The sequence below is a fragment of the Bison bison genome, unplaced genomic scaffold (assembly GCF_000754665.1).
Source record: "Bison bison bison isolate TAMUID 2011002044 unplaced genomic scaffold, Bison_UMD1.0 scf7180017864190, whole genome shotgun sequence".
NCBI lineage: Eukaryota > Metazoa > Chordata > Mammalia > Artiodactyla > Bovidae > Bison > Bison bison.
Genome location: NW_011494762.1, coordinates 1,495,387 through 1,509,576, shown reverse-complemented (window position 1 = coordinate 1,509,576; position 14,190 = coordinate 1,495,387). Strand labels below are relative to the sequence as shown.

The following is a 14,190-nucleotide window of genomic DNA, read 5'->3' as shown; positions in this document are numbered from 1 at the left end:
CAGCCAAGGTCATAAATATTCATGAGCTGGCGGAGCTGATTGGTCCGCTGTCTTGCATAATCACCGGGGATTGGTCCGAGGCGCTCCGGCTCCGCTGGACTAGAGCGGGCGAGGCTGCCCGGCCTCCGGAGAGACGCCTCCACACTTCCACGGCCGGGGCTCCTCTGCAACAGAGCGCGCAGCGTGAGGCGCACAATGGGCTGCGGCGCCCGCGCCGGGCCCTCCGCGGCCCGCGGCTCTTCAGCCTCCCGTCTCTCCGGCGCGCTTTGCTTCCCAGAAACTAACTAGCGGGTTGGCACCGCCGCCCACCACCTCCTACAGTTCCCACCCTCCGCCCTCCCCCAACACCGGGGCCCAGGGCACTTCTTCTTCTAACCATCGCTACTCGTCCGGTGCAGAACTAGGGCGGCTCTGGAGCCCGGCCACGGCCTCCCGTACGCTGAGTCGCGCAATCCGAGCGCTGGAGGAGGGTAACCGAGCGCTATCCTCCAGAGGGTCTTGTGCCTAACGCAGCGCTCTCCTGGCCGCGCCTCCCTGGCCTGGGTCCCCTCTGCCACATCCCTGGGGGCGGGTTTGGGGCTCTCCGGGCGAACTCACTCACTCGGCCGCCGCGCCGCCGCCGCTCTCTGGGGCCCTCTCTCATTGCTCCAGGCCAAGCTGGCCACTCCAGCTCGAGGCTGCACCGGTCTGATTAAAACAGTGCGATCAGAGAGCCAGGAACCCGCGCTTCTCCTCCCAGGAAAGGCTGCTGCACCGCCCCCCTCCCCCCAACACCCACCTCCTCTTTCCCTCCCAACCTTCCTCTGCCTCCCCCTCCCCTCTCCATTCCCTCTGCGCGGAGCGCCCCGGCTCACTCGCCCCAAGGGCGCGGCACAGAGTGAAGCCTAGGAGCTGACGGGCTCCGTTCGGCTTGAGCCGCGGGTGCTAGTTGGTCATTTTCCGGCCTCCTGGGGTCTGGCGATAGTACCCGGGGTGCAGGAGTCCTGAGGGACACCAAAACCCGCGGCAAAATCAGGCCAGTCGCAGACTCGCGTGTCTCTCTGTGGACACGTCTCTCATGGTCGCCCAGGACTCTCATCTCCAGGGTCAAAGCGGGCGCCACCGAGCCCAGGGCAGGGCTAGTTGGGCCAAAAGCTGCCAAGGCGCCTTCTATCTTCTGGAGCTCTAGGTACAGAAAAGCGCACAAAAGCTCCCCCCCACCCACCTCGCAGCCACCACCACACAGCCACCACCCCCCGTGAGGCGTGGCGCGCACCACGCTGGCTGCGAAGGGGCTGTTGGTTTCCTATCCCGCCAACCCCACGGTGAATCCCAAATTACTTTGTTAGGTAATTAGAAAGTGTTGATAATTATTTCTTTCATAATTTAGCGGTGTGACGGGAACGGGGAAATGATCTTGTGAAAGTTCACACGTGCAGATGTATTAGTTACTGATTCATTTGATTAAATGGTAGTCTCAAGTGCTCGGATCCGCAGCTGAAGGCGCCCCATTAGCATAACACTGATGTTTAATTTTCATACGCATAATTAGCCATATATTTAACACTAATAGCAACATGCAGCCTTTCAGCGTTAAACAGCCCGGGATTTGATCTGGCCTGAGCTGAACCTTCGCCGATGCACCTTCCCCTGTCTAGAGTGCGCAATGATCACAGGACAAACCTCTGTAATCAAGCACATTTTGGCAGAGGGAACACCAATAAAAATGAACATACAAAACAAATTACATCGGTGCTGTCGTTACAGATATTAGCGGAAGGGGCTTCTCTTTTTTAACTTCTGTAGCAGCAGCTGCTGCCCGCGGAATTCCTCTCCTTTGGTTTAAGGGTGCGATGTTGGGGGTAGAGATATTTCAGGCAGCGTGGTTGGAGCAAAAAGAAAAACAAAACCCAAGCAAAACAAAACAACCAATCCTCCAAACCAATAACGGGTTTGCCAGCGTTTAAAAAGATTTTTCTTTCATTTTTTTCTTTTTCTTTCTTACTTTCTCCACCCCCCCCCTTTTTTTCTCCCTTAATCATCGAAGCATACGGCGAGGCTTTGTAGCAACAACCAGCTAATGACTCCGCCACCAGACAACTCCCGAAGCCGTTACACTCCTCTTAATTTCCGTGTTGCACTTGTGATTTTAATTGCTCTTTCCTAGTGCCTGTTTTGGGGTGTGGAGTCAGGTACGCCCTGCACAGCAGCGGATGCCGCCCTGGCCCCTTGTCTCCCGCGCGCCTCGCGGGCCCTGCCCACGTAAGTGATCTCCGCGGCTGGCGCGAGGTCGGGATTGGGACGGAGGGAAGCAGGGCTGGCGATCCCGGGTACTCTGGGCAACGGGCGAGGAAACCCGACGGCTGGTCTGCCCCGGGCCAGCTTCTTCCAGAGAACTGAAGGGTGGGGGAAGGGGAGAGAGGGGAGAGAGCCGGCCGCAGGTTGCGACGGTCTCTAGGGCTCTCTGGTTCACATCTAGAAGAGGGATCCAAGTGTCGCAGCGCAGGGGACCGGGTTGAATCCGGGGAACAAAGGACCCGCACGGGAAACGGCTTCAGAGCCTGGCTTATTTTTAAAAATCGATTATATCTGGGCGAAGGAGTGTCTACACTCCGGAATTATTTCTTAGCCCCAGAGAAGCAGGTTCGGGGAAGGGTGGCTGAACCCGGGCCCTCGGGCTCCGAGATGCCCGGCCTTGACTAGCTTCTCAGTGTGTGATCTTACGCCTAAGAGCCCAGGGTGCCTCCCTTCGAACCCCCCACCTCTAAGGCGACACCTGTTCCAAAACGCCGCTTTGCTTATATCTTCGCCTGTCCCATCTCAGAGAGGAAACAAAACTCTCCCATTTATCCTGAGCACCCCGGATTCGGAGTAGAACCTAATTGGAGACTCCAGGGACCGGGTGCCTGGTGGTGTTAGCAGTAGTCACGTATGGCTGGAAACCCTGCAACCCGGGGTGAGGTTTGGGGCCAGTTCAGTTGTCCGAGTTGAGGGTGGGGGCTTGGACAAGATATTCTAAAATCTGCTTCTTAACTTCAACTTCAAAGCGTGTTTAATGGAATTTGATCTAATTCAAGTTTGTTTCCTACAGAGCTGCTGACTATTGGCTGGTGCTAGTATATATGCATATATATGTATAATATTCAAACTTTACTCACTTTAATAAGTAGGATTATAAATCTGTCTCACAAATACCTCCACCTCGGAAAAATTACTGCATAAGCAGCGAGTTATCCCAGTGGCTGGTAAAATTCTGTATTCCTAATGAAATTATTCTTGGGGAATCTTGGGGTAAATGGATCTGTGGATAAGATATTGGCTACTCATTGCAATCTGCCTAATCTAGGAAAGAAATGAAATCAATCTCTGGCAAAACTCTCCTAAGGTGATCTGGGCCTTGTTCCTCTCTAGAAAATTCTGGTGGTTCTGGGGACAGCAGCCTCAGTCTCTAGGCCTTTTCTTGGCCAAATCTTCAGCACTCCTAAAGTTTGTCCGTGGATCTTGTAAATCTGCAACCCCTCCCTCATCTTTTCCAGCTCTCAGATCTGCTAGAATTGGAATTACCTCAGTCCAAGTTCTGCCTGGATGAGAGGAAGAAAGCCCAAGAGAATCCCAAATTCAGGGAAAAGCTCAAACTAGTCACTTTTCCAAGCTCACTCTTTGGCCTCAGTTTCCTATGACTTTCCCCACACTCTGAGTGTCACAAAGATGAACTGGCTCTCCAGTCCTATCACAGAGCTCACCTGTCATGGCAGTGACAGGTGTCCACATTTCCTTGGTGCTCTGGAGTTGAGCCCAATCTATATTTAGTGGATGGCAGCTTTGTATAACCCGTTTCAGTAGAAACAAGAGTTGGCACAACCACTGACTGGTGGAATACCCCAAAATCATGGCCAGGGGGACACTAATTTGTATGTGGCTTGCTGGAAATCCAACCCTCTCCACCTGAGCCCAGGTGTGGAGAGGTCCCCAGGAGCTCAGGTGAGCAAAGACAGAGTAGCCAGGGCAGGGATGAGCCTTGGGAGACTCAGTGTGTGGACCCTTGGATTTCCCACTTCTAAAGCAGGAGGAGCTGCTGGCAGGCTGAATTAAACTCGTCAGCTCCAATCCTAACTAGGCCCCTGCCCTAAAAAATACCCGTGTCTTCTCTGGCAGGGATGTGCTGGGTCTCCAGTGCATTCGTGCGGGTCTGCAGAACGCCAGTGTTGGGAGAGATCAATTTAGGGAGGATACCCGCCTGACACTGCTCACATCTGGTCCGGTGGGACTGATGTGAACTCCCAGAGCAGAAAAATCCTTAGCTTGCCTCTGTATGTTGGTGAGAGGGTCTCTCAAAAGTAACCTTTGGGACGGCCCCGCGGAGCGGTTTGAGGGCGGGGAGAAGGAACCACGGGGGACCAGAAAAGGCAAGTTTGGGGACTGATAACCCCAGGCCCAGGGTCTAGAGGCAAGGAAATGTTTGTAACTAACTCCTCCATTCGCCGGCTAATCTTTTCATCGCAAAGCAGCTACGAAGGGGAAAGAACCGGAAGGGCTGAGGGGCAGCTGGCCCGGCCAGCGCCCTCGGGGCCGGCCAATGTGGAACCCACAAAGGGGGCGGGAAAAGAGACAACAACAACAACAAAATCATAACAGCTAGGCTCTGGTTTTCTTCCTGCGCGCGCGCGAGTGAAAAGTTCAGAGACTCAAAAATTAACCGCAAGACAGTGGTTTTAAGGGGTGAAAGCTTTCTATTCGGGCAGAGTCAAGGCTAGGGAAAGAAAAAAGTATGCATGTCTAAGACTTATTAGTCTTCCAAATGAGGGCGTCCCCATTCCTTTCCAGATGCGTTTCCCGCGTTGGGAAACAGACGCGCTAGGATCCGTCTCTCCGAATGCACAGGGCCACTTCGGGGCTTCAGATTTGTGTTCAGAACGGCTCCCAAGTCCTACCGCATTTTCCCTAGCCGGCGCTGCTAGGTGCTAGGTAGGTTACTCTGGGACCTGTCGTTAGCCAATTTCTTCTAAAAGTTCTCCAGGTGGATTTCAGCAATTTAAGAAAAAGGGCCCCGGGTCTCTTGCGACCTTCGTATTGCTCCTCAGGCCTCGTGGGGCAGTTTGGTCAGGATCTGCGCGCCCCTCGACGTGATGAGAACAGTGTGCTCGAATTGGGCAGACCTAAAACAACACAAGACCGAGATCAGCGAGCTCAAGCGCCGGCGGGGCAGGGATCAGCAGCTCGCCCGCGTCGTGGGACGAACCTGCCCTTCCAGTACAATTTAAAAGCAACTGGGCAGAAAGCAAACACCTTTGATTGTCCAAGGAGACCACAGTCCACGAGTCCTCCAGCACTTTAAATTCAGGGGATCCCTCGGTTACAATTGGCTCTGTAAGAAGGAAAATATTTACTGCAGTGATCTAATCAAATTCTTGTCAAACATTGTTTCAACTGATTATTAAAAAAAAAAAAAAGAATAAGAAGTTTCTCCCCCCTCCCTCCCAGTGCTTCCCCCCACGAGTTCATGTTGTCATCTCGCAAGCGCTAATTGATGTTGCTTACATAGTATGCTACAAACTAAACAGTAGGAAGAGGAAACGCTATGGCATTCAAAAATGTATGAAATTGCCTACTTCGTAATTTTTTTTAGAGAAAAAAGGGCATTTTAATCAAGACTTAATTAGGACCCTGTGGATAATAACCACCCAAACACCAGTCCCTCTTATAAATATCAGTCGGTTTTTTAAAATATTTGAATTTTTAAAACATGCTCAAAATGTTCATTAATCAGCAAATAACAATTTTCTTATTTCACTGTAATTGCTTCTCCATTAAGCCCCACAGTCAGAAATATGATGCCTTCGGGGCTTTAGGTGATTGGAATTTGGTGGTGACACCAATCACATGATCAGCCAGGAATGGGTCGACAGAGAGTATATGCCACTTGCTGACAGGGAGCAAGGGACTTAATCGCCTCTAGTTACTGGGTGTTAATGAAAGAAGAAGAAAACACCCCCCACAAAAAGGCAACACAAAAAACCAAACACTACATTATGTTGGTAACAGAATTAAAGGTTGGACGGCTGCCTTCTCCTAAATGTGTCGGTAAGTATCTGATTTAGGAAGATGGGGCTAGAGGATATTATTTAATTAGGTTTACTATGCATCTGAATTATTTCATTACACTGATTGGCTTTATTAGTCCTTCACCGGACTGCCTGGCCTAGGCCAGCGCTGCTGCTCTGTGCCAGGGAGCCCCTGCTCTCTGAAGAGGAACTTAGCACTAACCTATGGTGAACGCCATGCCTTCCTCCATGAGTAGATCGCTGTCATTCGCTGTAAGACAAAAATACAAGTGTGGGGCGTGGGGATGGGATATGGTGAAAACAGAGAGAAATGGATTAGAAGGGTTAGGCTGCACAAAAAAGTGGTCATTTTATTTTTCTTTTAGGAAGAGGTTGCTAGAATCTTGAGTGGTGGCTACCCAGGGGTTAAGCACAGGGCTCCTGGGCCCTCAGCCTCTGCATTTTCTGAGCTTGGGGTCAGGGCCCCTAGGAAGGGTGCACCAAGGCTGAGCAGCCCAGGTGCTTGAGACACTTTTTGGGCTCCCCAATCTACTGTCCCCTTGCTCTGGCCACTTGCTCTGAGGTTTGCTGGCTTCCACCTCCCAAGGGAAAGAGGAAGACATCTTGGGAACTGAGACAAAGGGAGGGCAGGTTGGTAAGAGGGAAGAACAAGGGTGACCTGAAATATTTCCAGGGCTTGGCACTGGGTGGGCACTCACCTGAGAGGCCCTTTCTGCACTCTAGCCTGGGCCTCTTAACAGCTGGCTCAGGTGAAGTTCTTTGGCCTAAAGGAAGTTCTGACCTGCTGAGTGTCTAGGGATCTTTCAAGGGGTGGATTCCAGCTAGTAGTTCCTCTATGGGGCTGTTCCCACCCCCAAGCACACAGGTCAAAGCCCCAGGATCAACTTTCCTTTGGTGCTTGTCCAGGTATGCATGCCTCTTGGGGACACTCCACAGAATTGCTTCATAGTCTAACCCAAATCCCCCACCCCTTCTGGCCCACCCTTGCCTTCTCCCTGTAGGGAGAACATCCAGGCAGTGAAAAACGGGAGACTCTGGGTATAATCTAGGAATCACTAAAGAGTACACGCTGCTAAATACATCAGCTGTCAACGCTGTGTAGGATGTAATGAAGTTTAACCACAACAGTCAGCAGTTAGAGAAGGGAGTAGAAAAAGAAAAACAGAAAACAGTCCTATGGCATGCTGCTGGGACATTGATGCAGTGGTGTTTTGTTTTCAGTAACTTTTTCTAGACAAATATCCCTTGTGCCTTCCACCCATCACCCTTCAGGAGAAGACAAAAAGCAAAACAAAGCTTATTTGGGGATTGAAATGGCAGGCTCTAATTCAGTAACATAGTAACATGCTGGTTAGGATTAAATAGGACCCCCCCCCACACACACACACCCTCATAGGGAATGATGACAATGTGAATTCCATGTTGCAGCAAGAGATTCAGGAGCAAAACTGCTTTATCTTGATTCCTTTCAATAAGCAGCTCCCAAACTAACTTTCTTACCATGATGCCAAATTTCTGGATGTCCATGAAAGTAAGATCCTATCCCATGTCCCACAAAATGTGGACAGACTTGCAAACCATTCTGATGAGTTATCTGGCTTTAAAAGTGACCAAACAAAATACTGAATTAAATTGGATCATTTTAAGTGCATATATAGATAAGACAAAGTCCCTTCAAAGTATTCTCTGAAAAAGAAAAAAAAAATCAGTTCTATTTAGAGTCATATGGTAACAATTTGTTTTCATTATTCTGGAAAAATTTCATATTTTGTCACAGCTTGCAACAACTCCCTTTGGATACGTGAAGAAAAAAGATATGTAGCTAACACAATAGTTTGCTTCAATTACTTGAGTACAGCATTCAAACAAGGTCACTTTTAGACAATGAGTCTTCATGCACATATATACAGTGTAATATAACCAAGATACATGTGCAGGTAATGCAGGTCATACAAACCTGCCTGATTCGTATGGAGTTTCACCAGAAGACTGTACAAATTATTACTGACTTGGGAACCAACCAGACAAAAAATTACAATCTGAAATGTGACTTCTATAATTGCTTATTCTGGTCTATTTCAGAACATCAAACATTTTATAGACACATTTATACAAAAGGTCACATCTGCTTTGTCAATATTCTTGAAGCACTTCAAAACTTTGTGATTATTTGAGATTTCTACTCAAGACCTATACGATTAACAGAATTCATAAAATATGCTTTTTAATTGCTATGATGCTTAAGAGAAGCTAGTATTGTGATTCCTAATTCTTAATGCTACATTAGTTACTTTTACATGCAAATCTTTTGGATTCCATTTATTCCATATAAGTGAAATCTTAGAATCCAACCCTAAAACCTTCACCTACAAGATTAAGGAGTTGTTTTTGAAATCAGGTGGACATGTTCATTTCTGGGAGCACCAGAAAGACAAGAATGTACATACCATGAACAATTTATATTTTCATGCAGATGAAGAGCAAAGTGCCTTAACCCTAAACATAATAATGGATTGGGATTTATAGGACTACTATTTAAATTCTTAACCAAACCAAAGTTCTTGGATCCCAAGCTAGTTTTCAGCAGCCCTTTGGTTTGGTTTACCACAAACTTAAAGGCATTTAGCAGCATCTTTATGAGCATTCCTGTCAAAATACTTTTCTCTAGACATTTTTAACCTTCATCTCCAGACCTGTAAAATGTCTTCACTTAGGCCAGGATGTCACCATAAATATCAGATGGGCAGTCTCTCATTCAGATTTAATTTGCATGTAACAGAAATAGGTGAGCTATACATGTGTTGAGGAGAGGAACGGTAAGTGAATGCTTTTCTCTCTTAATTTGTTCTTTATGGTTATACTTATTTCTGTGTGTCTTTTCACTCTGGACAGGAGGTATAACAACTTTTCCAAGTGGCTTCTATTTGACCCACACAAGTCCTGAATAAAAACTCAGGAGGGATAGTAGATAGAGACTGGAAGAGAGATTATTCAGTAAGATATGCTGATCTAGATTTTTTTTTTAAGTAAGAATAGGTCTTATCTACCCATCTACCCATTATGTTATCTATGTCCCAACAAACCTTAATAATTCTAAGAGGATTCACTATAAACTGTTCTTCTATTTTCTTTTCTTAAAAAAAAAAAAAAAGGCTCTAACTGATTGGCAAGCATCACAGCTACACTGTGAACATGTGTTACAGTGGCAATCTTCATTTTAATTTCTGATGAGAGGATAGGAAGAAAGCCCACTATGAAAAAACACTTGGGGTCCCTCCCCCCTCATATCTCTCACTCCTCTTCATAAAAGAAGCTGTGCAATTACTAGGTGGCTAAAGATATCTGAGTGCTTTCTACAACAATTTACTGCCTGGATCCTGCTGAAACTTTTGGTTATAGGAGGATCATAGAATGTATGTGTCATGGATGCAAAGGTCAGAGGATTTCACAGCCATGAGGAAAGAGGAAAAGATCAGGACAAATTTCCCTCAGTTCCTTGGCTGAGTACCTGTCTCAGTGGTTGATTCTCAGGAACTAAATAAAAACTCCTGTCTGCTTTTTAGGGTCTTTTCTTTTGGGATTGGTAGTTGGCTGTTTTAACACATACTTCCTGGGACTGAATGGAATAAAATCTCATTAATGTTTCTAATTACTGATGAAAAGCATGCCCTTTCTACTATTGTACTGTGTACTGTTCTTCTATTTTGGAATATAAGGGAAGCCCAAGATTAATTTACATGATTCTAAGATTTAAATCTAACTTCGTGGAGACAATCCAAGCAATCTGTAGGAGCAAATGTCTGCTCTAAAGTGAAATCAAGTACTAGAAATCCTAGTTGTGGCACAGGAAAGTGGAGCATGCAGGCTTCTCCTGACTAGTGTGTTGGGGGAAGTGGAAGTGTTGGGTGGGCAGGGGTGCCCACAAAGCATACGGTTATTCCTTAACACCAGCCATCATGGGTTGTGACCTATTTCTGAGCATGAAGGTCTTCTTGCCTTGGATATTACACAGATGAAATCTGCCTTCTTTTTGTTGAAATCTGCTAAAGAGAACTCTCCGAGTATTAGCTCTTCTGTTCTGATTTTTTCTAACTAAAAACTCTCTAAGACAGCAGCTCACTTATTTAAGTCTGAGCACATTTGGGATTTGAAGCCCTTCATATGGAATATTTGGGGAGGAGGAGAGAGACATATAAAGGAGTTTATGAACTTGAAAATTATTCTGTGTTACAGTTCATGTTTCAGGTGTGGTTTAGAGTTAAGAGAGAGATCTCTCTTAAGGATTTTCATCCTGTGACTGTTCTCTTAATTGAATTCCCTTTCATGAGATAGTTTTCCTCAACAAAAGTTTTGTCTAGATAAATTAAAATTCTTGATACATTTAAACTATATTTCATGACTAAGAATACATTCCCCAAGAGGGCAGAGGAGTACTATTTTTAAGTACACACTCTTCTAAAGGAATAAAAATGCACATGGAAATAGTTTTATTACTATTTCTATATGAATTCTATCAACAGAACTGATTTCCAAATGGTCACATCTCTAATTAAAGGATCTCAAATGGCACCTGATTTTCTAAGTCATGGAATTTTACTTAATTTTTTTCAGATTTTTATTTTAAGCAGTAGTCTTTGGATGCTACTGCTGCTGCTGCTAAGTCGCTTCAGTCGTGTCTGACTGTGCGACCCCATAGACCGCAGCCCACCAGGCTCCCCCGTCCCTGGGATTCTCCAGGCAAGAACACTGGAGTGGGTTGCTATTTCCTTCTCCAAGTCTTTGGATGCAGGAATGCACAAATTCAAGGATTCCCTCTAATTGAAAAGGAATGTTTAAGTACAATTAGTAATATTTTTGAAAGCCAACAACTGTTTTCCAAAAGAGGAGTACATTTTTTTTTGTTTCAAACTGGATTACAAATTACTGTATTTTTCTTACAATAGTGCTGAACTTTTATTTGAGGTTTTCTGTTTCTGAAAAGCAGGCATGATGGATTGAAATAAAAGATAATTTATTGCAATGCTTACTTTCATGTGCAGAGAGAAGCAGTGTAATTGTAATTTACAGTAGCTGTCAAGAAAAAATCCATCACAGATGACATTAAAATGACTTATTTTGCCTGAGCCACTTATTGTTTAAATGTGCATAATCTAATAGAAAGAGATTATTTTAAAAAATCTGCTTTATATTCTTCTAAATTAATATCAAAACATATACTTATGAATTAAACATTAAAAACCATTCATTGATACTTTCACCATGACATTTACAAGGATAAGTTTAAATTATTTTTGATTGAACTGTCACATATTTGTGATGCATGAATGTACACATTCAGAGTATCCTCATATGTACAGCTCATATCATCGAAGGATAATTACAAAAATACAGATTTAGAAATATTTTAACGCAAATGGAGGTACAGTGAGCATAATAACGCTGTAACCTAAAGATCACTAGACATCCCTCATAAAAAAGAAGGGCACAGGGAGAATTCTTTTAGCCAACACTTCTTCGGAGACATCATCCTATTCTTTAGGTTTCAGAGAATTTCAAAATTTCCTATAAAGATCTCCAGGTTTTGACATGATCCTACTAAAAGATGCTTGAATGTTCTTTCAGTGGTGTATCAGTAGAGAGAGGCTATGCAAACGATGGTGAATATCTTAATCGAGGCTGAGTTGAAAGATGTTTGTAAACCTTTGGTCTATAATGATTCCGAGTACTTCTGGCTTAAAGGTGGAGACTGTTTATTTACTCCCTTGAGGGTTTGCCTGAATAAGAAAAGGCGAAATAACAGATGTCCAGAAACACTGCCTTAACACATCAGAACAAATATTTGTTAGACTCGGGGCCAGTTTCCTCCTCAGAGGCAGACACAAACCGTCTAAATAATGAAATGCATTAGAGTAACGGGAAAAGTTCATTGTCTATGCTATTTTTCACATAGTTTTGTGAGTGCAGTTGTTGGGACTGATCTGGTTTTCAAAGCAGCCTGTACATGCAGATTCATTCTCTACGAAAACTGACCTTTGCATCCAGATAGCTAAAATTCAATGTCACTTTCAATTTTACTCTTCTTCTTTTTTTTTTATGTAGCTAGAATTAATGTAGTGAATATGTAATGAAATGCATTATCCTGCATGGAGATTTATCAGATTTTCCGACTGAATGCTATGCTTTGCTAGTACTAGCTGGAGTTCACCTGCATGTTGGTGTGGCGTGTGGCTCTTTTTTGTAAAGAGTTAAGTCGTACACAAAAAAAGGGAACAAAGGTCAGCACCCAGCCGCCACTTGAATGTGAGATTTTTCTTTTTATTCCCCTTGATGTATACTAGGCTCTGTGTTATTAGTCTTAATGATGGAAAATTGTAGTGTTGATACAAATCTTTTTTTCAAAGTAGTAGGCGGGAGCTCCATTTGTTAGTAAGTTTTTTTGTGACTAAAAGCCACGGACAGTACATTTATGTAGCAGTAAAAGGCCTAGATGCTCTTTCCATAGCAGAGCTAATTATTCCTACTGTGACCTTACTGATCTAGCCTGTTCCTAGTACGTCTCATCTGCACGCCTGTTCCTCTGTGTAGATGGTGTCAGAGAATATGAAAAACCCTATAATGAAACCATTTTCATGATGGAGAAAGGCTACTGGAGTTGCACTTGCTACAAAGAGGCTCAATTATATGAGTAATTGTGATAATTTTCTACATTCATAGCCTTCAATGGGGAAAAAAGAATGAGAGCCACAAAGGAAAATTACTTTAACAAGAAAGTACAGAGAGTAAAAATGGAAGAAGAGACAAAAAAAGGGGGAAAAAAAACAGAAAAAAAAAAGTTTAAAAAATAGATCTGAAGGGAGGAATAGCGAGACAGGGAGAACAACAGAAATGCTCAAAAGCCCATGTGCAGCTGTGTTGCACAATTAAATTGAATTTTTTTTCCTGCAGTTGATGAATGTGACTACTGCAAATGTGCCTCTGTAGTTAGCTATCATTTGTTGTTCCGTGACAGGAAAAGGATAATTACCTCTCAGAGAGAATCAAAGGCTGACATGCCCTTTAGACACAGCCATGAATGCAGAGCTCGATAGAATGCTTGAATAAGAATCTAGTGTTCTCTGCCCCCTTCTACTGAAGAATAAATTTTGTTAAAATGCAAGAGCACCACCAGTAAATTTGTTGAACCCTAGGTGTTCAAAAATATGAGGTACATCTATCGACTCATCCCATTTGCAAAAATAAAACTGCATTTTGAATTCATTTCTATTATATTCATGGTCAGTAAGATAGTGAGATATGCATTAAATTTCTTTTCCCAGTAGGGGTCTGATTCAACATTTCCTATGAAAGAACAGAGAGACACTATCCTTTTTTCCCAGGCTAGTTAGCCTATAATTTAAAACTGTCAAAAACACAATTTTGTTCAAAGTCTTCAATAAAAGCTTCTCCGATATAACCCAAAGAGATTTTACTAAAGTTTGATTCAGACACTGTTACAATATTTTTAAAGCCATAAATACATTTAACTGATATTTTACTGCCTTTTTTCTTAGAGTATTCGAAGGCTTACGAAGAAAAAAGGCAGCATCTTTTCAAGGTGACTAAGCCTTCCATCCTTCAGACAATTGGGAAGTATTCAATGGTTCATATTAATGAGAGCAGTACTTTAAAAGGTACTAATGTAACCATCTTTAAGAAAATGTGTTACTTTTAAATGAAAACACATATTCTGCACATCTACTTCAAAACAGGGGGAAAAAGATCTAAAATAGGTAACAGATTACAAAGAAAAGTCTTGAATTCAGAAAATACACATACTCTCAAAAAGCAAGCAGAGAAGGCTGTGTGGAAAGTAAACAGTGGTTTACAGGAAAAATGAACCAGACCAAAAAAAAAAAAAAAAGATCACCCTTTCAGGCTGTCTGCTAATCCACTAATTTGAAAGGTAAGCCTTGCTTGAGCTAATGCTTTTTATCTTTCTGTCACAGGAATAATTTCACTTCATGCCTTTATAAAATCTAGCTTTTCTCCTGTCTCCTATTCAAGATTTGAGATACTTACCTTTTCTTAGCTACTCTTCCATGTTTGGTATGAGTTTGAATATAGGAACACTACAGACCAATACGTCGAGCTAAAACTAAAGCAGTCATAT

General features: G+C 44.0%; 1 protein-coding gene across 1 annotated transcript in view; it reads right to left on the bottom strand.

Moving 5' to 3' along the window:
• Positions 1-4,605: 4,605 nt before the first annotated feature.
• Positions 4,606-14,190, bottom strand: part of METAP1D (methionyl aminopeptidase type 1D (mitochondrial)) — a 77,935-nt gene continuing 68,350 nt past the window's right edge. The window contains exons 7-10 of the mRNA XM_010843824.1: positions 7,542-7,639; positions 6,244-6,291; positions 5,266-5,344; positions 4,606-5,135 (exon numbers count right to left, since the gene is read on the bottom strand). Of these exons, the coding sequence (XP_010842126.1) occupies positions 5,057-5,135; positions 5,266-5,344; positions 6,244-6,291; positions 7,542-7,639 (304 nt within the window). The 3' untranslated portion in view covers positions 4,606-5,056. The remainder of the gene's footprint in view (positions 5,136-5,265; positions 5,345-6,243; positions 6,292-7,541; positions 7,640-14,190) is intronic.